A 22586-nucleotide genomic window follows, 5' to 3' on the forward strand; every position below is an offset into this window, starting at 1 on the left:
AGAATTAGTTTTTATGCTTAATTTGATAGTTACTATAAATTGATTACAACGGCTTAAAATCGGGAAAATTATAGAAAACTGAGGGAGACCCCATGCTAAACAGTGGACGTTTCAGGCTGTGATGACTACGATGTGTTGAGTAATAGATTAAATTAAACTAGCCTATTCCAAAAATGAAGACATTTTGATAAGAGTATGCATAAGCGCTATATAAATTTCTAGAAAAATGATACTCTTCTTCTTCTTCTAATGGCGCTACAACCCTTTGTGAGTCTTGGCCTGCTTAACAATGTTCTTCCATTCTGCCCTGTCGGATACTTTCCTTCGCCACTGCCTGATGTTCATGGTTTTAAGATCCCTCTCTACGTCGTCTATCCATCTTTTACGGGGCCTTCCTCTTGTTCTGTTTCCTTGGGGCTTCCATCTCTGGGCTACTTTTACAGCTCGATTATCTGGCATTCTTTCTAGGTGACCAAGCCAGTTTAGTCTTTGTGATTTTACAAATCTGACAATATCTGCGATCTGCATTAGTTCATCCAGCTCGTGGTTCATTTTAATTCTCCACGAACTATCGCTGCATTGGGTTGGTCCAAATATCTTCCTTAGTATTTTGCGCTCAAATATTCTCAGTTGATTTTCATCAGTGGTTGAGAGGGTCCACGTTTCACATCCATATGTGGCCACTGGTCTAATTACTGTTTTGTAGATTCTCAGCTTAGACTCACGATTCAGTAACTTACTTTTCATTAAGTCTTTGTATGCATAAAAACACTTATTACCGCTAAGAATCCGTGCTTGTATTTCTTGACTGATGTTGTTGTTGTCATTTAATATTGAGCCTAGGTAGGGAAAAGTGGAGGCATATTTGTAGGTATGGTTGTCTACCTTCAGATTTTCATGTTCATTCGATTTTGTGCACTCCATATATTTTGTTTTGCTTTCATTTATATATAGACCAAACGTAGCAGCTTCTCGTTTCAGTTCTATGACTTTTTCGCTCAATACCCTTTTGTTGCGGCTTATTATGGCAACATCATCCGCATATGCGCATATTTGCATAGATCTTGTATTAATACAGCCGTTTACATCCAGTTTTCTAACAACAGCTTCTAAGGTAAGATTAAAAAGTGTTGTTGATAAGGCATCCCCGTGAGTATCAAAAATGATACTCATTGCTTTGAATTTATCATGGTATTTCACGCTTTCTCATTAATCCCATAAATTCTTCTTCGTATTAGTTAAATCTCTTTATTTTTTTATTTCAGCTTTTCTTGGAAGTCTATCTGTAAATTTTTAAGGCTGATTATGAAAAAAATTTACTGCAGTTTTTCGTTTCACTTCTTCTACTAATCATTTGTTTACATGTTGATGATATTTGCTGACTTTTTTCAATATGCCAGTAAAGGTTCTTGAAAATATTGGAAATTCTGATTCTGACTAAGGAACTTATTGTTTTTCTTGTTCTTCTTTTATTAAGAAAAAAACTTTGTTGTCTTGTATTGGTTTGAATAGTTTAATAACGTTAAAATTCCTTCTAAGACTGTTATTTTCTTCGACTCCAACATATCTTCATCTTTGAACACCTCGTTTGAACTCTTTGCAGAATCAATTTTTTTTTAAATCCGGTTTACGAATCAGGCAAACTTGCAAAACCATTTGAACCAAGAACTTTATTTAATTCTGCTAAATTGTAACACCAAGACAATTGTTTAAACTGAAAGGAATTCTCTTTGGTCTCTTCAATCTCGATAATATCGCTTTGGCTATCTGCGATTGACCAACGTTATTAGTTATATCGTTATAAAATGTTAAAGGGAAAGCCAATTGGTAAGATTATTTGTTGTCCATTTGTAACAAATAGTTGATTGCTTTAATATGTCGCCAAGTTTTGACCTTTGCTCACTGGATCTACTGCTCCAGTCTAAGTCTATTCCCACTGTTACGAATGGGGTAAAGTGTATTGTTCATTACTTTTTTACCCTTAGCTCTTCGTCTGGTTCGTTTGTAAGACCCATTGCATCAGTAATAAATACTAAGGAGATTGAAATCTATCCGGTGTACAGTCAATTAAATATAGTACACCGATGTACTCCTCTTTATATGTTGAACTCCCGATGTTTCATTTTCGACTTGCACAATGGTCTTGTGTTATAGGTATAGCTTTGATATTATTTCTGCGTCTCTCTCGATTATTTATTACTGACTCTTGTAAGATTGAGATTGTTATAAAGTCGATTGAAGACGCCAAGACGTCTGTCTTTACTTCACGCGCTCGATGACTAAGGACTTATATGGAGAATTGGGCCTTTTAGATGCCGAGCTCCCGAGGCGTGGCATATCAAACTGATTAGTCTATGACCATTGATGAGAAGCGTAGCTAACATAAAAAGAATAGCCGGATCAAATTGGAAGTTTGTTGCTCAGGATAGAGATCGATGGAAGGAGTTGGAACATACTTCTGTCCAAAAATGGACAATAGAAAAAGGCTAAGAAGATTCTACGATTGGAACATTTATTTGCCTTGTTCTTATTGGGAATCGGACTAAACGTTGACAGTTGCCAATCAATTGATATCTGTCCGCTTATTTAGGTTTTACTGAAGAGCGTGGTCGACAGTTTTATTTGTCTGTGTCAAGTTGTTTGACACTTTAATCCCTCAACCCCCCCCTTAAAGACCCCACTTTAATCTGTCTGATAGTGGGTACCTCCTCACTACTGGCTTCATCTCCAAATAGTGACTCCATGCTTCCAAGTTTTTTGTCAGTTTCGGTAATGTTGTGGTCTTAATTAAAAATTGCTCTAGGGCTTCGTCTTTGGTATCTTGTCATTTCTTTTATGTTCTTATGGAGGTTAATGCTATCAAGTTTTGTCTGTAGTATCATTATTTTACCGTATTTTTTCTGTAGCCATTGCTCTTTAGCCATCTTGATTGCTTTGATTACTTTTCTATGTAATTCCTTGTATTTCACTTTATTTCTATTTTATACCATACAATTATAAAAAATATTTTTATTTAATCCAGGTATTTTTCCCATAAATATCCCATAATACAGGTATGTTTTTATAAGTAAAAACATTCTATAGGAAACACGTACATTAAACACCATATGTTTGTTGCACCGAGTCTCTAATAAAAGTTAAGTACGAAATTTTAGTACCAAATAATGGCATCTTCAGACAGATGAGAGTCACACAATATAAGAATTTTTACCTGAGGTGAAAAACAAAGTTGTTCGAAACCATGACATCAGCCATATGTTTTCCTAACATTTAACGTGATACCCTGTTATTAACAGTAATAAACTACAAGGCTCAATTGATTATTTATAAACACTATCGGTATTAATGAAGTGTAAAAATGAAGTTGGACTATTATACGTCAATAATAATGTATTATATGTAAAGGTAAATAATTTTAAATTATTGATTTGTCACAATAATTTGACTCGGCTTATTGATACCTCGGAACTAAAATAAATGAAAAATGAAACTAATATTTAAAAACCATATGCATAAGAAATATATACTCTTTCCTTTGGTCTCTTCAATCTCAATAATATCGCTTTGGCTAACTGCGATTGACCAATGTTATTAGTTATATCGTTATAAAATGTTAAAAGGAAAGCCAATTGGTAAGATTATTTGTTGTAAATTTGTAACCATCCAGTTTATAGTCACCATCATTGGTGCTAAGTGCTAAGGTAAAGGTGAGCCTCTACCTTGTAACGAAAAACAGCTCAGGTGGTTAAAAATAAGATCAGAAAAAATAAGCTCATCATACACAGGAACTTTACAAAGGTTTCGTTGCTCAGAATCAAGAACTTTATTGGGGTGGGTAAGGATTGACTAATAGATAATAGACAATGACGGTTCCGTGAATAATCGGCGGTCAAAAAACCCTATGAAGATAAGGAAAATACTTCTATAGTTTATCTCTAAACTTATGGGGGCAAAATTTACCACAGAATGCGAGTTTTTTCACTACTAAAAAACCGAATAAACTATTAAATTGACGTCAGCGGCCATCGTGACAGTAAACTATCAAATAAGAGCGAAATCTTGGCCTTTATATATTTTATAAGCAATCGCCGGGCTACTTAAAATATAATTGGTAGTATAGACGTCTTTATTAGGTAATTGAGGGAAGGAATATACAGTTGCGTTCATAGTACGCACTTTGTTTTGTAAGAAAAAGTTACAAACTTCTAACCTAATCACAACCAAACAAAACTAATGGCAGGGGAACGTAATAAAAACAGTCGACCAATACGAACGGTGCTCACCAAAATTCTAAAGACTAGAAAATTGAACCACTATAACCTTCCTTAGCTTAGTTTTTCATTTGATTAGATTCCTTGCAGCTTGAGGCCAGTTGGCATTTATTTGCTGGAGGTATTTGTCGATTTATCTTTTCCGATATTGCGTGTACGGTTTACCATGCTCCCCAAAATAAGAGAGTTGTTGACAACTAAAATTATAGTCACATATATCTATCTTGCCCTATGTTTTTAATTTTCATTGTGGGTCTGATACCATGACCTTAGTTTGATTTTCGTTGATCACCAGACCCACATTCTCAGCTCAGTCGTGGTGCAGTAAAGTAAAGGTGCAGTAAATATAATATACTGATACTTGGGTAGATTTGTGCCTTGATTTTTAAGTTTTACATCTCTTATAAACAACTTTTTCAAGACCAATTTTAAAAATCCAACTGTTTCAGACCTCATTTTTGTACTGGATTATTCACACTACATTTCTGGATTTTTACTTCAAATGTAACTTTTAAGATTGTCATATTTATCAGTCTTAATAGTTTGACAGTAATTACAAAGTGTTGTATTTCTTCATATATCTTATTTCGTATGACGCTATCATATACTGTTTTGAAATTTACAAAATAGTTATAAGGTGTTGGAGAAGAATGTACAAATTCTGTGGACCAATCACAGTACAAATAATTCAGTTCTAAATGAACTAAAAGTGAGCATAAAGTCCATATCCAATAATCAAATTACTTTGGATATGTTATGAGAGCAAACACAGAAAACATAAAAAAACTTATTATCCAAGGAAAGGTAGAAGGTCGAAGATCACGAGGAAGATCCCCAACAAAATGAATTGACCAAAAGATCTATGCATGAGTTAAAAGCAATGACCAAAGACAGAGATCTTTGCAGACGGATAATACACGACATCACGATAACTACTACACTCTCTCCGGGGGGTCAGGATTAGAGAAAGAGATATCTTAATACGATCTGACCTCTTTATTGCATGAAAACACCAGATATAAAAGTCTACAAAATAAAATAAAAGTATGAAGATGATATAATAAATAACACTAAGTCAGAAAAACTGCAATTGATTCTTCACGAAACGGTACTCGAGGTGACCAGGAGAAAAAGAATATATTGATTAAACAATTCCTGAATTTCTTATACTAAGCTAGACAGTGTTTGGTCATAAGGACTTTGTATCTAACACTGCTTTTAGATTAAACATCATCAAGAAGTTCCGTGCTTTAGATAAAACTATCAACTTTCTTATGGGCAGTGAAAAGATCTCTTATAATTATACCAGTCAGATCAACAAAAGATGCAGATCTCAACTCTTGTTCTCTGGAAGGTTGGCTAGCACTTTAGACCTAGGAAGTTGTTTATGCTTAACAAAGTTCCACTCCATTTTTTTTCGCACAACAAAGTCGTGCGCGATATTAAAGTATTCTTCGTTTAAACACATCAACCAAAATTAACTGTCTATTAGTCAACATTTTTCATGTCGAGAAGCACATGGAACTTCATCGTTAGTTTGATCTGCTATCTTGATCCTGGAAAGAGCAGTTTTTGTAACCTACCGTTATAATCTTTTGGGAGAGAAAGTGGCAGGTTATCTCTTTGTTGTAATTTTCTCGTCGGAAGCAGTAACTTTTGTCACATTAGTTTTCTCTCGAGAAGTAGTTGCAGGTTTCTGGGGTACGACTTCCTATTATTATCAATACCTTGTTTTCTCATATTTTCGAGCTTTCTTCTTTGAGGACCGTAAAAGCATTGCATATATACGAGTACATCAAGTACCTTAGTGTTTACTGAAAAAGTACTTGAATCGTCCTATAGTGTTTGGTTATTAAAAACTGGTGGCTAAATAAAATCTGCTAAGCATCCTTTTTGTAAGTAGTTTCATTAGTTTTTGGGAGCTTCTTAGAATCACCCGTTGTTGCTATTTGAATTAATTTGGATCCCGCAAGTATGGCGGAATAAAGAGATCCTAATGTAGGTACTAGGACTAATATGAGAGGAGTGATCTGTTTCCTCAAATAGAACGTTTTAACTGTTCTTTTTAATCTGTAACTACTATTTAGTTTTGGGTACTATACAAGGGCATTTACCTTGCGTTTTGCCATTGTCTGTTAATAAAATTATTTATGTGTTTTGTTACTTTACTATTCTCCAGTGAGATTCATATTTTCAAGTACTGTAGTTCGTCCATTATTATTTCATCGTGTGAATAATATCCTATAAAAATCTTTGAACGTATTGTTCTGAATTCAATATAGTTCAGTTTAATTCATATTAAACACAAACTTTTAATTTCTCTAACCTAATATTAATGTTAACAGCAGAAGAGGGCCTATTTACGAAAAAAATCTTGAACCGACCATATGTCATCATCGACATAGCTAAGGTTCCAAGCTGTCAACCTACTAATTCCACAACATATTCCAACATTTCCTAAAGTCGAACCACCCACGAAGAGAGCGATTTACGATATGGTTTATTTGGCTTGTAATATCAAACATGGTGAAGAATAGTTATGTTAAGAACATAAAAACTATTAGAACTAAGGAGATGTCGCAAGCGAGTAAACGATTTTGAAGTTAAGGTACTCATAAAAACCGAAGTTGTACGATGAATGAAGAAAGAAACGCATGTTTCTGTCTTATTATATTATTGTTGTACTACTGGGAAGCATATTAGGAAGAGAAAAATATCAATTATTCCTACTGCTACAGAAATTCGTATTTTATAATTCCTTCTCGGGTTATTTTATATGCAGCTCTAAGGAACATTTTTTCTTTAAATAAAATCGACTTTTTATACTAGCTATTTATATATTTATATATCTTCATTAAGTAAGCATTGATCATCACATTAGTTATAGTCGGTTATAAAAAGGAAATGTTAAAATTTTTGTACAATCCCCATCCCCTTTCCAAAAAACGTTGAAATTTATTCAAATTAATTGACTTTTCAAATTCAAATCCGGCTCTAATTTTAATACAATGGCCGCACACCTGTGTGAGTAGGTAACAAGTGTCAGTTGCAACGAAAAAATATATGTGAAAATATACGAAGTGCTTTCGGTGGTGCTCTTTTTTTACTCTCACGGAATCTACCAGACCATAACTTGTGGTGAAATCAGAGATATCTTTGTCAGATATCTCGAGAAAAATGATTAAATTACTCCTTTTATGCCGTGAATTGTGTAATTGCTTCATGAGCGTTACCAGAGAAGGGGTTTGCAAAAAATAGGGGTTCGTATAGACAGAATGTTCTAAAAAATATTATCTCTAAGCTAATCAGTTCTTTTCTTCAGTTCTCACAGTTCTGTGTTTTATGTTCCTAAAGCCTGTTCAGCTTTTTGCTGTTGAATTGTCGTTAAATATATACATATAAATAAGTAAATAAATAAATGTATATATAAAACGCGTTTGTCGACGAGTGTCCTTTTTATGCTCTAATATACTTTTTTAAAGGACCACTCTGTGTGTCCGCTGTAGACTCTGGAAGAATCAAATAAGATTAATTTGAAACTCCTCTTTTTTTAAATCTGATAATAGATTTAGGCCACAGTAAAAAGAAACCGACAGCACACATTGTTTTTTAGTTTGTGAAATTTTTATTTTATTAATTTTCGTAGGTTTATTAATACTTATTATTGTTGGGCCCAGACATACAAATACCAGTGGTATTAATTTACCGTGTTACTTATATTTATATATACTTTATAGGAGCTTTAGGGATTTTTTCTTTGTTCACCATTTCTATAAACTTTTTTAATTTGACATAGCATTAAGAATAATAGAAGATAATTTAGTAGAAACGTTATAATAGTCTTTTATTTAGCTGATTTTCAATCTCTTAAAGTTTATTTTCGTACGTCACTGAAGTGCATAGTTATCTAGGGCAAATGGCGAGAAAAAGTATGCTTTGTGGAGTTGATTACATTTTTATAATCAACGGATAGATTGTTGTGGTCAACAAGCCAGTTTAGACGTAATTACGTCACAACGTGAGAACAACATTAACAAGGATATTCACAGGACGGCTGAAAAGTGGTTTATCTATTTTTATAAAGGTGGTAGCGAAGATCAAGTCCAAATATAGTCATTTTCTCACCGATTATATATTACGCGTAGTGCTTTAATATAAACTATTTTTTGTTCTCTTTTTTTATGAATTGTTTCAGAGTAAGAGACTTTGCTTCCTTTTATATTTTATGCCCATCTGATTATTTTATATGTTTTTCTTTTCAGTTTTTCGTAGTCTCTTGAATTGTCTCTTGGCGATGTCTGTTATCGATCATTCGCTTGTGGATTTTTGAAAAGATATTGATATTGATGTTCATTCAGTTAACTTGCTAAGGTTGTCACTCTCGAAGGTACTTTTTAAAAAGGCCCTTTTAAAGGTATAACTAACAGAGTAACATCACTTTCCAACTGACTTTAAAACACAAATTTACAGAATTTATAAGAAGTTAATTGATGACTACGATTTGTGTAGAAACTGTTGATCGGCTGGACTATTGGAGTTCAATACCGCTGACATCCGGGGTTAATGTATTGTAATTTTTCCATCCCCTGAGGAAATTTGTAAGGGATGAACAAAACTCTGTGCTTATCTTTTTCTTTTTTTAGTTTGCGTAGCTCGAGAAAACCAAAAATTAAAAGGATTGCAAATAGGATATAATATCAATGGTGTTCAGATGTAGCTGTGGTTAATTTTTGTTGGGAGGATGTACTGAAATCTTTCTTCTTTTTGTGTTAACTTGTGTAGTTCATATAAAGGAATTCTGTTCAACTTTAGGGGTTTGACTATTAGGTGTTCTTTGGAATAGAGTTGTAGTCTTAACTTTTGATAAGATTAGTGGTTCATCTTAAATTGTTGTTTTGGAATTCGTGTAAACTTCATTATTGGTTCAAAGTTCACATCCTGATGGTAACTCAATTAGATAGGTACTTCTATTTCAGTGGTGGTGCAATAGGTAAATACTTTCGAAGCCTTTAGAAAAACAGCAATGTAGTGTGCATCTGATACTTTGAGAATGATCGTTGTAGTGAGAGTGACAAGAACACTTTGGCATTGAGCAGCATCATTGATTAAATGGAGAATTTGGATGATGCAGTCATCATTCTCTCGTAACATATGTTCTTTAATACTTAGATTCTTCTTTTTTTTCTCCAAGTATTCGTACGCGTTAAAAATTGTAGAGTGAAAACGTTTTATCATTCCGTTTGATTGTGGATTATCTGGTATTGTGTAGTGAATTGAAATTTTTGTATGGTATCGACAAATTCCTAAATAAGGCCGTACTTGACTTCGGTTCCACAATCTGCGATTATGTGTGGTAGTCCATGGTGCGTTATGAAGAGCATGAAGGCATTAAGGACATATATATTGCGTTAGATCCTTCTATGGGGTATGCTTGGGACTAGAAAAAGTCAACAACAAGAATATACAAATAATACCGAGTAATAGGGGGTCAAAAAACATCATCTACAATCTAACATACAACACGTATGCAACACACAATACATACAAAAATAAATCAATTTTTGCTCAATTTACGTTATTCAACCACAACTGTGATACAATTTTTTTACACAAAACTGCAACACAGAACACACAAAAAAAGTTAGAATTTGATATTCCTAGAATTCCTAGAATTCCTAGCTGGTGAAAAAAACCACACTCAAAATGTGTCGTAACCTGGGCGGTTGGCCTATAAGATCTAGGTCAAGATTGTCAAATTTGAAATGACATAACCAATAACAAAATGTTTGGTTATACACATTTTTTCAGAATTTGTACAAAAAACTTTTTTTGAGAACGATTTCCGGAGTGGAAATTGAAACCTCAAATATTAGTTAATTAAAAATGAGATATTCATTGCAATTACCACCAATAATTGTGGCCTATTTTATAATATTTAATTAAACATGCCACACGAAAGTAGTTTCAGAACCATGGTATTAGTATGAAATTAATTTTTTTATGATGAAAATTGGTCGATATGAAAACACAATTGGTAATGTCTCTTATTGTATCTGCAGCTCTTTGGCCTAAGGTAGCGGCATGGCCGATATGAAAAATGGTTTCTCCCATTTATTCGTATGGTATACTAGTACCATAATAAATCTTTATATCTTCAGTTCTTTGCGTTCCAACTATGTATAGGGTCTTTGTCTACTTCGTTTCTTCTTTTTCTAAGAGTTTGTTCCACTTTCATTTAACAGAAATAATGTCTTCATTACGTAACCACTTTTACTCGTATTCATTAAAATATTTTTCATTATCGGGTAGATACTCTTGTAGTAATATCAAAAATCATTGAATACTACCTTCAAACATACTTATAATTTTACTTTATGCAATATTACTAAATTCCTTTATTTTAATTTTATAATCCATTCTTTAGAAGAGACAAGCAATTTTCTGCACATTATTTCGTATTAACATATTGCAGATTGCACAAGTAGAAAAAGCGGCAACGAAACATATGGTTGCTGTGAGCATCTAACAGATGATCTGTGACGTAATCGTTCAGGTATTTTTTTTCTATACTTCGAATAGTTTGCAAAAAGTTCTTGAATGCGCTTATTGTTGTAACAAGGTTGGCCTGCGTCTTTATTATGTGAGATACCCAATAAAGATCGTGTTTCTAAAGGATTATATTGCAAAATTTTGAAAAAGATAAAAGTGATATGGGTATAACATAAGAAGTGAAGACAAATTCTCGACTATATATATATATATATATATATATATATATATATATATATATATATATATATATATATATATATATATATATATTAATGTGATATCAAGAATTTTAATTTTAAAACTTTACAAAAAATATATATAAAACAATATTTAAATTTTTGACTTATGATTTATATCACACCTTTCAATTTTGTTATCTCAGGTTTTACTCGTACTTCAATATCTATACTTTACAGCTGATGGGTTAGGTCCAAAGAATAACGGAATAAAACAACATAATATGATATGAAAATAATGTAATAAAATAAACTCATTAAAATACCTCCAAAAATTATTAGCATACAATGTTTATCAAACAAAATTCGTTCTACGTACGTGAACCTTCAATAATGCATGGATAATATAATACAATTACAATCTAAAATCCAGCTTATTATTCTACATAAACAAATCAAGTAATATTCAGTGTCCTTCCTAATGCAATTTTGGTATATCGATTGTACCAAGAAAAATTTGTATGAATTATCCAATTCTCTCCACAACTCCGTGTCCCCTCTCAGTACAAATTTGATCTCCTTCGACTATCGACAACTTATTCACACGTTACTAATATGATATAATATTATTTGACCCAAAATTCTCAAATTGAATATATTATGAATGTTTCTCCCGTTGAAACGCTTCCTCTGCCTTGAGTTATCCAATTCCTCGTTCTATGCAAAATCAACTATCCGTTCTCAGCAGCCTCCTATGTAATTGGCAATATTAAACAAGATATTGCAATTGAGTGTCTTCAATGCTCTCATTCGAATGCACGTACCTTTCCAATGATGCCAGCCTCTTTTCCTATCGCCAAACTTAATCTCCTGTTCCAAAATAAACAGCGATACGTAGAATACAAGTAGGAAAAGTTTACTTACAAATTTGTACCAGATCAACTACCGTCGGACACACTTACTTCACTAACTCACAACTTATTCTTTATCACTTACCAGACCATCTCGAAAACCCTCCATTCACTTTAAGAAACTGGAACTAACTACCTCTCTTATCTCATCTATCCATCCATCCAACCTCTCATTATACACACCCATCATACCACTTTCCAAATTCTCGGCCAATCAGAAATTTGCATACCACTCCCCACATAAAATCAGAAATACCTACAAACTTTCCTAATTCATATTATTTCTACAAAAACACTTAATTTCTACTGGGTATTTACAGATTCCGAAGAACCATTTACTTATTAATTATTTTTATTGTCCTGTTCATGGCGCAAACCCGGATTACGGAACACTTTATGGCTTATGGGAAAAAACCATCGTTAACTTCTATTCATTGTACGTGCACTATCCACTTGTTATATTTATACAAAAGATTATTTATGACTAAGATTACCTTTGGTTAATTCCAGGCAGTTCGGAGTATTTTTACTTTCTATAATATCTGAAATATTGATTTCATTGTGCATTTAATATTTTTACTCTTCAATTATGAATACCACAACTATATATATGACGTAATAAATTTTTAAGAATACGCGACTGAAAAAAATATTCAGTTTACAGTCAAGCCATTTTTCAATGACTTTTTCCCTTTCCAGAATTACTAAATTCTATTATTCGTTCCAATATTTTGAAGACCAATCTAGGAAGCCTGTAACTGTTTATGTATATATTATTTTTCAATATTTAGTACTGAAGCTATAGCGATATATAAAGCAATAACATACTTTGAAAAAAACTAAGAATACATCTCTTACAATAATACCTGAAAAACTATCTGTTATGACCATTATCACCACTGAAACTTCAAATTTTCTTAACAATAACTTAAACATATATTATGTCCTCCAAATTATAAATATTCTCTATAATATTTATAAAAACCAAAGTCTTATTCATTTTTTGTGGGTTAAAGTTCACATACGTTCAAATACACTGAACTTGTTGACCTATTAGCCAAAGAAGCCAGTTATACTGGGAAGAAAACAGGTCAGAAATTCTGTAGACAAGATACATTAATAATTATTAAAAGTAATACCAATAGCAAATGAAAACAAACATGGCATATAAACAGTACACAGTCTTCCTCTAAATATGTGTTTATGCAACCTTTACTCCAAAGTGATTATTATAGTTTATGTATTTTAGATATTGTTTTGAAAAAGGCATGGAGTACCTGCCGAAACGTCAACTAAAATAAAGAGCTTTTAAAAATAATTAATTTTAAATCAACCTACTCCCAAAAAAGTTTTCCAAAAAAAATAGAAACTTAAGGTTCGAGAAAATAAAACAAACAATATATATCATATATGTATATGTGTATCGTATTAAAATTTTATTAGTTACAAAATACAGTTGCTATTCATAAGTAATCGTTAAAATGTATTTACCTTTCATAAGGCTATCAAGGTTTTTACGTAAGGAAGTGCAAAATAAAAATTACCATCAGACAACAATAATTGTTAACATTCACCTTAAAATAGAAGTAGGCGGTTTGAATGCCAGTAATGAATATTTATGGTGCAAAGCTAAACGAAATGCAAATGTTTTGTTGATGTCCATTGCCAAATATGACTTATACTTTGTAATTATAATGGTAAAGGTCCCGAATTTGCGAATGAAAATGAAACGGTTTGTCTAATAAATGAAAACATTACGTAAATGTAAATATAGATGCAAAATAATATAAAAATGCAAGTAATGTATTTTTAATTCAACTAACAAACAGAACAGGGTAGAACCTCTACAATAATTATACAGTAGACTCCCTCTATAACGAGAACTGAAATGGCAGACTAATTACCTCGTTATAAGCGGATCTCGTTATATCCAACAACAATAATTTTGTGGATACATATTTATGAATATGTAGTTTTCTAAAACATTAACTTTCTATAGTGAAACCATTCGGAGCAATAAAAGATGCTAATAAATATTGTTTGAATGGCGTTTTTAAAACAAAGTTGTTTACTTTTATTATCAATGAAATGCATTAAAACAAAAAAGAGTTGTTTACTTTTACTGTCAATGATATATGTTAAAACAAAAAATCTGTATTCTGTAAATATGTATAAAGCGTATAAAGTTATTTTGTCATTTTTGACTGCTTTAAATTGTCCAGTATTCTATCTATCATATTTTCTAAAGATGTGAAACAGTTTTATGCTTCTTCATTTGCGTTTTGTCCTTGGATAACCTGACAACTGTTTCTGACAACCTTTAAAACACTTTCCACATCTTGTCTATTAGGACCCATATTATTAGGTGTGAATGGTCAACCCAATACAATGACACTTGTGAATCATAAATTTTACATTTCCGACTAAAAATCATAAATTGTAAGAAGTTTATTGCGGGCGGCCCGCAGTTAAAAAGGGTATTTATTTATAGCTACGGTCGGGCCAAAACGTAAAAAACACGTTTTGCAATCTTATTTTCTCTCGTTATAAGCAAATTTACCTCGCTATAAAGGGTTATAGTTCAATAGAAATTTCACGGGACATCTAATGTACCTCGTTATAAGCGAAACCTCGTAATAACCGTGTTCGTTATAAAGGGAGTATACTGTATTTACTAAATCATTATATATGAATTAAATCTCTATTCGCTTCTATTTTATTTCGTTTATTGGAGTAAGTGACACATTAGACATTTAGCAAAAAAATGATATTGTTAACAAACATCAGTTGCTTAAAAAGTGTAGTTCTATGTCTATTAGAATGTTTACATAAACTGTTTTCCTTTTCTCTCTTCGTCAATATTTCTCCATCCACACCCGGATGCAAGTCTTTCCTAATTGCTTTAATTTTTCCCGGTCCTGCGCCAATCTCATTCACTGTTTGACTTCGCTGCTTTTATGTCGTCTACTCATCTCTTTTGAAATCATCGTGCGTTTTATTTTCGTATCCCTTCGATTCTCCATGACCCATCATTATATGTGGTTATGTGGACGTCCCAACTTCATTTTATTTTTATCACCTCTTCCACAATGGCCTTGACTTCTGTTGCCCGTTATACATATTTCAGTGTGTTTAATTTTGACTTAGTGACTAATTTCAATGGGAATGCTTATTATCACGCATCGATGATCCCTCCCCGGTAAAAATTCTCCCAGTTACCTTTATAATTTTATTTTTACTTAGTTGGCGATTGGATTTCACTTCTCGGCTTTTGTCGATGTAAATAAACAATAGAATTATGTTTATTCTACTCGAAGATTTTGACACGCAATTCGTGTTTCTCTTTCGTAGATTTGTAAGATGCAAAGTAAAATCTCATATAGAGTGGAAGAAAAGAATGCTACAACCTTTTATTATACTCCATTTGGTACTTTGTTGTTCCTTCAGTTGTTTTGGGTTCGTCTCACTACGCACTATTTTGCAGTCCATTTATATTTACGTATATTTTCTTTTCTTGTTATAAACTAATGTATTTCATATTTATGTTGTATACTTTTGCATCCAATAAGACAGCTTTTTTACACAATAACTGAACATTATATCATTTTATAGCTATATCATCTGAGTGGACATAAACAGTTTTTCATCGTAGCTGAATTTTTTATGTAGATTTTTGTACACATTGAACCATACTTGCTGCGATGTATCATTTAAATGCACTCGAATCTTTATTGGGGTTACTCTTTGTTAAAGAATTACATTCACACCGGCACTGGCACTTTCTAGAAAATTAGTGTTGTTATCTTACGCAATATTTTCAATTACATTGTGCCACGAACGCCAAATCACCATTCAAAATAATTAAATTACAGCAAACAACACTCTACACTCTACTAACGAACTGCTTCCCAACTAAAACGCTCCGCACAGGCATCCGATCGGTTGTAACACAGAAGGGATCAAATGTCCCCGCATTTAAAGCGTTCTACAATATATATGTTACCGCTACTAAATATGAAACTCATATACCTCAACAGTAGATCTAATAATGCAATTTTGTAGTATTTTATTTTGTTTACATTTACATTTACAATTTAACCAACGAAATCTCTTCTTGTTTCAGATTTCTACCAGGCTAGGAAGACTGTGCAATCGATAGATAAGTCATTAAAGGACAGCAAAGAAAACTAGAGCTATCAACAAATTATTGTATATAAATTATTTAAAGACTGTAGTATATTGTATGTATGTTTACAGCATTTTGATCCAAAGTTTTATTATTTAGGTGAACTAGAAAACCAAACATGTGCAACACATTGATTTGTAAAATTATCCCAGTGAGGCGTAAATGTTCGATTTTTGAATTTTTATTGATAAGATGATTTTAACACGTAAAGTATCATTTCAGCTCGATTATTTCAATTACTAGTACAAATTATTTATGATCTGTAAACAAAACATCCATTTAATTGTACAAAAAATTGTCCGACTTACGCGTTTTTAACTATATCGAAGGCCATATGAATAGAAAAGCTGGGCAGATAATAAACAATGTCGTCAGCATTTCCTGTTTTTCTACGATGCACTAACAAGTGTCAATAAGAAATATTAAAAAATGATAAGTTTATTTTCGTAAATAATGATAAAAATTAATAAAATATCAACCGACAAAAAATATAACAGTTTTTCTCTTGAGTTTATTAATAGAGCTTTTTGAAAAATGTTGCTTGAAAGACACAAAGTATTTAATGTATCTTATCATAGAATACATCATTGTTTGACCAGTTGACCAATTGATCAGTTCGACATTTTTTATAATCTAAGAAAATTTTTAACAACATTTATTAAAAAATCACACTCAAATCTTGTTTAACAATGCTTCCCAATTCTCACTTCTTTTTAAAATTTCTTCTTAATAGACATATTCTGAGTTAAAATGGCAATAATAAAGTATTAAATAAACCCGGTAAAACAAAAAACGACCAATTTTAGGTAAAATGATTAAGTTAATCGAAGTAATTGCAGTGAGAGCCACTGATTGAATGCCGAGCTTTCGACCTTTTTTTTTCAGTCGGTGGAGCTCTGTAACTAAATGCAAAAATATATCATTTCGTGCATCTGACCATAATTGGCATTTGTTATACATTTGTTAGTTTAGGTCCCATTGGTCTTATGTATAGGGATTTATACTTTTCTTAGTTAAATAACACAAATTATATTTGTAAGAATAAAGTTGTAGCAAAAACTTCTATTCACTGGAAAATATAATATTGTGTCAAACAATTTACGTGTTAGGATTATTTATCATAATATTGTTGTATATTTGAAAAAGGCTTACTATGATATTCTTGGAAATTATGATCATCAAAAAATTTGGACTTTGTAAAAAATTTTTAGTCTAGTCTTTGTATGTACTTTCACGAAAGTACACTATTTGTATGTAGTATGTATGGAATCTCTTGTAAATGGTTTAAAATATATTCTATTTATTTTTCAATCTATATTTTGTTTTATTTTACTTGAAAAATATTTGTATTTGAAAATAGTGGTCACTGTTGGATTTTTTCAACATTCAAGAAACTTTGTTGGTGAGAACGTTAGGAATAATTTAGGCAACTTTTCACAATAAATCCTTTATTTCACAAACACATTTTACACAAAACCGATTGGATTCCCAAAGGGAAGAGCCACTTATATTTTTATTTAACTTATATACTTTTTTTACTATCTGAGTACAATTGAGAATGTATAATACCCTGACAAGAAGTATCCTGACATATGGGTCCGAAAACTGGACAATAAACAAGAGAAATAGAGGTAGAATAAGAGCAGTAGAAATGGAGTTCCTGAAGAGAAGCTGTAGACTTACAAAAAGAGACAGAATTGAAAACGCAGAGATTAAGCGGAGAATGGGAGTGCAATCAGACATAATCGACTATATAGAGGAGAAGAGACTATCCTGGTACGGCCACGTCAGAAGAGCGGACAGAGGACGCTGGATAAACAAAATCACAGAATGGAGCCCGATTGGAAGAAGAAAGAGAGGAAGACCCCGAAGGTCATTCAGAGATGAAATCGACGAGGCTATGGAGAAAAGAACCCTGCGAGATGGAGACTGGAATGACAGGGAAAATTGGAGAAAACGGTTGAGTGAAGGAAGACAGTGAAAACTGTGGAAATCCTTAGTAGTAGTAGTAGTACAATTGTTTATTGGACTGACAAGAAGCCATCTTTTCTGAGAGATATTTTATAACGAACCTTTTGTTTTTTAACAATGCGCATGTGTGGAACTTAAAAGATACACACAAGGTCTCAAACATAGGACACCTTGTGTCACACAAAACATAGAATATGTTAAAGTATATTGTGTTGAGAATTTATTTCGCCAATATGCTGAGAGGCCTTGGTTTTGATACAAAAACTAGATACTCCACCGCTTTTATCCTTTTTTTCATTAAATGTCTTTATTGTTAATGGGTAGAACAGCAATTTTTGGGACAGAGCGTAAGTATGTTCCATTTTTAGTTTTTACTTCCACCACTCTTACCTTTCCGTCTTTACCAGGGATAGTTTTTATATTTCTTGATGTAGACAACCTAAAAGAAGCAACGTTGTACTCCTTTACAAGTGCAACCATTTCTTCTTGTAAATTTGGCAACGACTTTCTCCATTTAGGTCTGTTTTGAAATTGCGTCAAATAATCTTGGTACCATTTTTGCCAAAAATGCTGCTGCATTTGAACACACAACCTCCAAAATTTCAGTCTATTTTGGGGAATATCTGTTAAATTAGTTTCGGGGAAACTTTTCAAAGGAGCACCTATTAGGAAGTGACCTGGGGTCAAATAGTCTACGTCAGTTGAATCACTATTATTGAGTGGTCTTGAATTTAATATCCCTTCATCTTGATTAATCAAAGTTTTAAGCTCCTCATATGTTAAAATATTATTTCCCATCACCATTTTGATATGATGTTTTGCACTCTTTATGCCTGCCTTCCATATATCCCCAAATACTGGAGAATAACTCAGGATGAAGCAAAATTCAATTTTATCATCAAGGCAAAAGTTTTTTAACCTGACGTTGTCTTTTAGAAGTTTTTTTATTTGATTGTTTGCTCCCTGGAAGGTGGCTCCATTGTCACAAAAGACTTTGAATGGTTTATCCCTTCTGGAAATGGACCTTTTTAGTGAACCTAAAAAATTATCTGTTGTTAGATCTGATTTTAAACACGCTACTAAAATCTGTTAAATGCCACAGTGGTATATGTCATGCGTCTACTGTGCCATCTCTAGGTACAATGGCAAACATAATTATTTCATATTTTGTGTGAAAATAGATTCCTGTAAAATAAAGCTTTTGAAGCATTTAAGCATGAAATCAACGAAGCAGCTTATGAAGTGCTTGGCACGATTAAACGGAACAAAAAGGCTACCTCATTGTGGTTGACAAATGACATCGCTAATGCAGTATACAACAAGAAACAATCATATGAAAAGTGGCTGCAAACAAATGACTCAGATGATAGACGAACACGCAAGATTAAACAGAAAAAGTAACTAAAGCAAAAACTATTTCCTAGTTGTAATGTGTAAAGTGTGGGAAAGTAAATGCGAGAAGCTCAACCAATATATAGGGTCAACAAAATCAAGAGAAGCATGGAAAACGGTAAAAATCTGAGAACAAACACAAAAAACTAACAGAAAAAAAGATTTTAAATCACACATTTTTTACAACTTCCGACTGAAAACAAAATATAAAGTGGAATATGATCAAGACGATCAAATAACAGTACAGGAAGTCTAAGATGCAATATGTAATCTAAAAAATCGAACAACCTTATTCTAACATGATTTACCTCCAGAGTGGACAAAACCACATATTGACAACATCCACAAAAAAAAGATAAGTATCATAAATTCACTCTCAAGACTTAATTGGAAAATAATAAACAATAAAATTAAAAAAAAAGATACAGAACAAAATGGCTTTCGTGCAGGCAGATCCTGTGTGCACAGGTTTTTCTCTAAAGCAGGTTATTGAGAAAAGATTAGCTCACAACCTTTCAATTCATCTAGTCTTTATAGATGACATACGATAGTGTACCACTTTCAATGCTGTGTGTAGCAATGGGAAAATAAGTGTGTGGAGAAGAAAATGCTACAATATAGGCAACCCAAGCGAACAGGAGAGATTGTTTACAATACATTTCGGTGACAACCAAGCCATTCTAGCGGAAGATGGGAGTGATATAGACTATATGTTTAGAAACACGGAAGGGGAGTACACCAAGTGGGGCCTTACAATTATTAATGTACAAAACCGAGTTGGTACTTAGTTGCGGGAGAAAAACCAGAAAGCCTACACATTGCGAACTATAACAAAACGTTAAAAAAATTGGGAGTCCAAATAACATCAAAAGCAGGAATTAACGAAGAAATGCATTCCAGGATTGGCCAAGCTAGATTAGCCCCTAGACATCTACATGGACTCTTGACTAATGAAACAATAATAGACAGTACGTCGCCGTACTGGGTTGTACCGCGCCGAAATGAATGAAAATAAATCAAAAATTAAGGCCTAATAGAAATGGACTGTTGGAGACTATGTAACGAAGACATTAGGAGAAAAATGAAAATTGATCTAACATAATAGTCACAAACAAAGCCAAAAGACTAAACTGGTATAGACACCCGCCGAAAATTTCTGAAAATAGATGGCCAAAAAGAATGGACTCTGCCCACTAGAAGAAAACGAGGTAGACCAACACGGTCCTAAAGAGAAGATGTCGAAGATGATATGTCCGCCAGAGATTTGGCGACCGCGATAAACGGCGACAGCTGTAAAAGACTCGCCTATTATATATATATATATATATATATATATATATATATATATATATATATATATATATATATATATATATATATATATATATATATATATATATATATATATATATATATATATATATATCTACCAAATGAGGAGGGGTCGCGATCTCTGATCTTGCTCAGGGCGGCAAAATCCATAGGACCGTATTTCATCATAGGACATTAGTTCATCTTAAGAAGGTTTTTATTAGTTACAACTTTAAAAAGTTTCTCTTTTCAGTAGCCACTATCACTGGTAGGGTTAATAAAATCCTCAAGACAATACTAACGTTGGGTGCGAAATCAAAATCGCACTCCCTAGTCATTTTCAGGGTCTCTAGAGGTGTGCTCTTGGTCTTTACAATTGTGGAAAGTACATTGAGAGATCAGCATAATTTAGATCTTTTAACTCATTAAAAGTTAAAGCATCTATAGCTTAAAACATTTATCTAATAAATCTCAAGCAGTCATACCTTTAATTTTGTTTGTATCGTACAAAAACTGAAAAATTTCATCATGTCTCTTAATTTGCTGAAATCTATTACATAATGCACTAACCTTTGTCTGTAATTTTTAAATAGAATTCAACTTTATATCGTGTCTTATAGCCAAATTGTCATTTAACTTTTCTCTTTCTTGCTCTTGCTGCGCCTCCGATTTTTGGTGTTTCAGTTTCGAACTTCGTTGCTAGAGCTCTTTTGCGTCTGTCAAATAGCCCTGGAATTTTAAATCACTTCTGAGAGATTTGAAATTGATTTCCGTTTTTTTTACAAACTTACAGCTTGACACTCCCATATTAATATTCTGCAGTGATTTGCTGACTACGTAAATGTGAAGTAAGATATCACACCATATTACCACAGAGCAAAGAAAAGTAAAATCACGGATTTTATTTGCCAAACAGCTTGCCTCATGAGCAACCATTTTATCGGTGTTTTTATTTTTAGTGATTTCTGCAAAAGCATCGCCGATTTCTTTAATCTGGTATCTGATGGTAGTAATTGCATCAATTCTACTTTCCCATCTAGTTTCGGACAAAGGTTTCAATGTTTGGCTGGAAATATGATTTCTTAGAAGAGCGCAAAGATAGTAAATGCTGAGATAAACTTGTAAATTTTTGTCACTTGTCACTAATGAAAAGAAAGAAACTGCAAACTGAGACTTTAGCAGCATCGTTCACGACTAAATTTAGTGAATGGCTAGAACATGGGACAAAAAATGCTTTAGGATTCCAGATTCCTAGACACGCTATTCCCAGTTCATTCGGTTTTGCAAAATATCTTCTGTAAGTCCCAAGCTAGTGGTTTCCAGTACAGGTATAAATCAAAGTAAATGTTCTGCAATTTTAACACTTTGTGAACAGAAACTTTCAGCAAAAATAGTCATTTGTTTTTCTCCGAAAAATATCAGGTGTACAATCTAAAATTATACTATGATACTTGGCTGATTTCAAAAAGTTTAAAATTGTCTTTTTGATTTGCTTGTGAAGGAGCTGAATAGTTTCGTTTTGAATACGTTTTCCCAAGTAGTGGTGTTGCTTGTTACTATCACCTGTTGTTTTCCTAATGTACTCTTGTAAAACAGAATAAAATTTTCAAGAGCCTTAATAAGCTTTAAAAAATTACCATTGTAGTGAAAAAAGTTTTTCAGAATCACCACTTAATGGAAGACACTGCTATACTAAGAACTGTATGATTGATTAAGTCGTTCTATTACATTTTTCCTTTTTGAATTTAGAACTTTTTGTGTTTTTTCGTCTATGGTTTTGCCCCATTAATAATTTGTTAATACCAAAGTTGTTTCA

The 22586-nt window shown here is 32.6% G+C and overlaps 2 protein-coding genes across 2 annotated transcripts in view; one reads left to right on the top strand and one right to left on the bottom strand.

Annotated features, from left to right (window-relative positions):
- LOC140436257 (uncharacterized) overlaps nt 1–17411 on the top strand; it is a 39445-nt gene extending 22034 nt beyond the window's left edge. The window contains exon 2 of the mRNA XM_072524957.1: nt 16034–17411. Coding sequence (XP_072381058.1) covers nt 16034–16101 — 68 coding nt within the window. The 3' untranslated portion in view covers nt 16102–17411. The remainder of the gene's footprint in view (nt 1–16033) is intronic.
- Nucleotides 17412–18364: 953 nt separating this feature from the next.
- LOC140436107 (uncharacterized) lies at nt 18365–18871 on the bottom strand. The gene has a single exon (XM_072524814.1). It carries the CDS (start codon nt 18869–18871, stop codon nt 18365–18367), a length of 507 nt encoding a protein of 168 aa, XP_072380915.1.
- Nucleotides 18872–22586: the final 3715 nt, after the last annotated feature.

The sequence above is a fragment of the Diabrotica undecimpunctata genome, chromosome 3 (assembly GCF_040954645.1).
Source record: "Diabrotica undecimpunctata isolate CICGRU chromosome 3, icDiaUnde3, whole genome shotgun sequence".
In the NCBI taxonomy this organism is placed as follows: domain Eukaryota; kingdom Metazoa; phylum Arthropoda; class Insecta; order Coleoptera; family Chrysomelidae; genus Diabrotica; species Diabrotica undecimpunctata.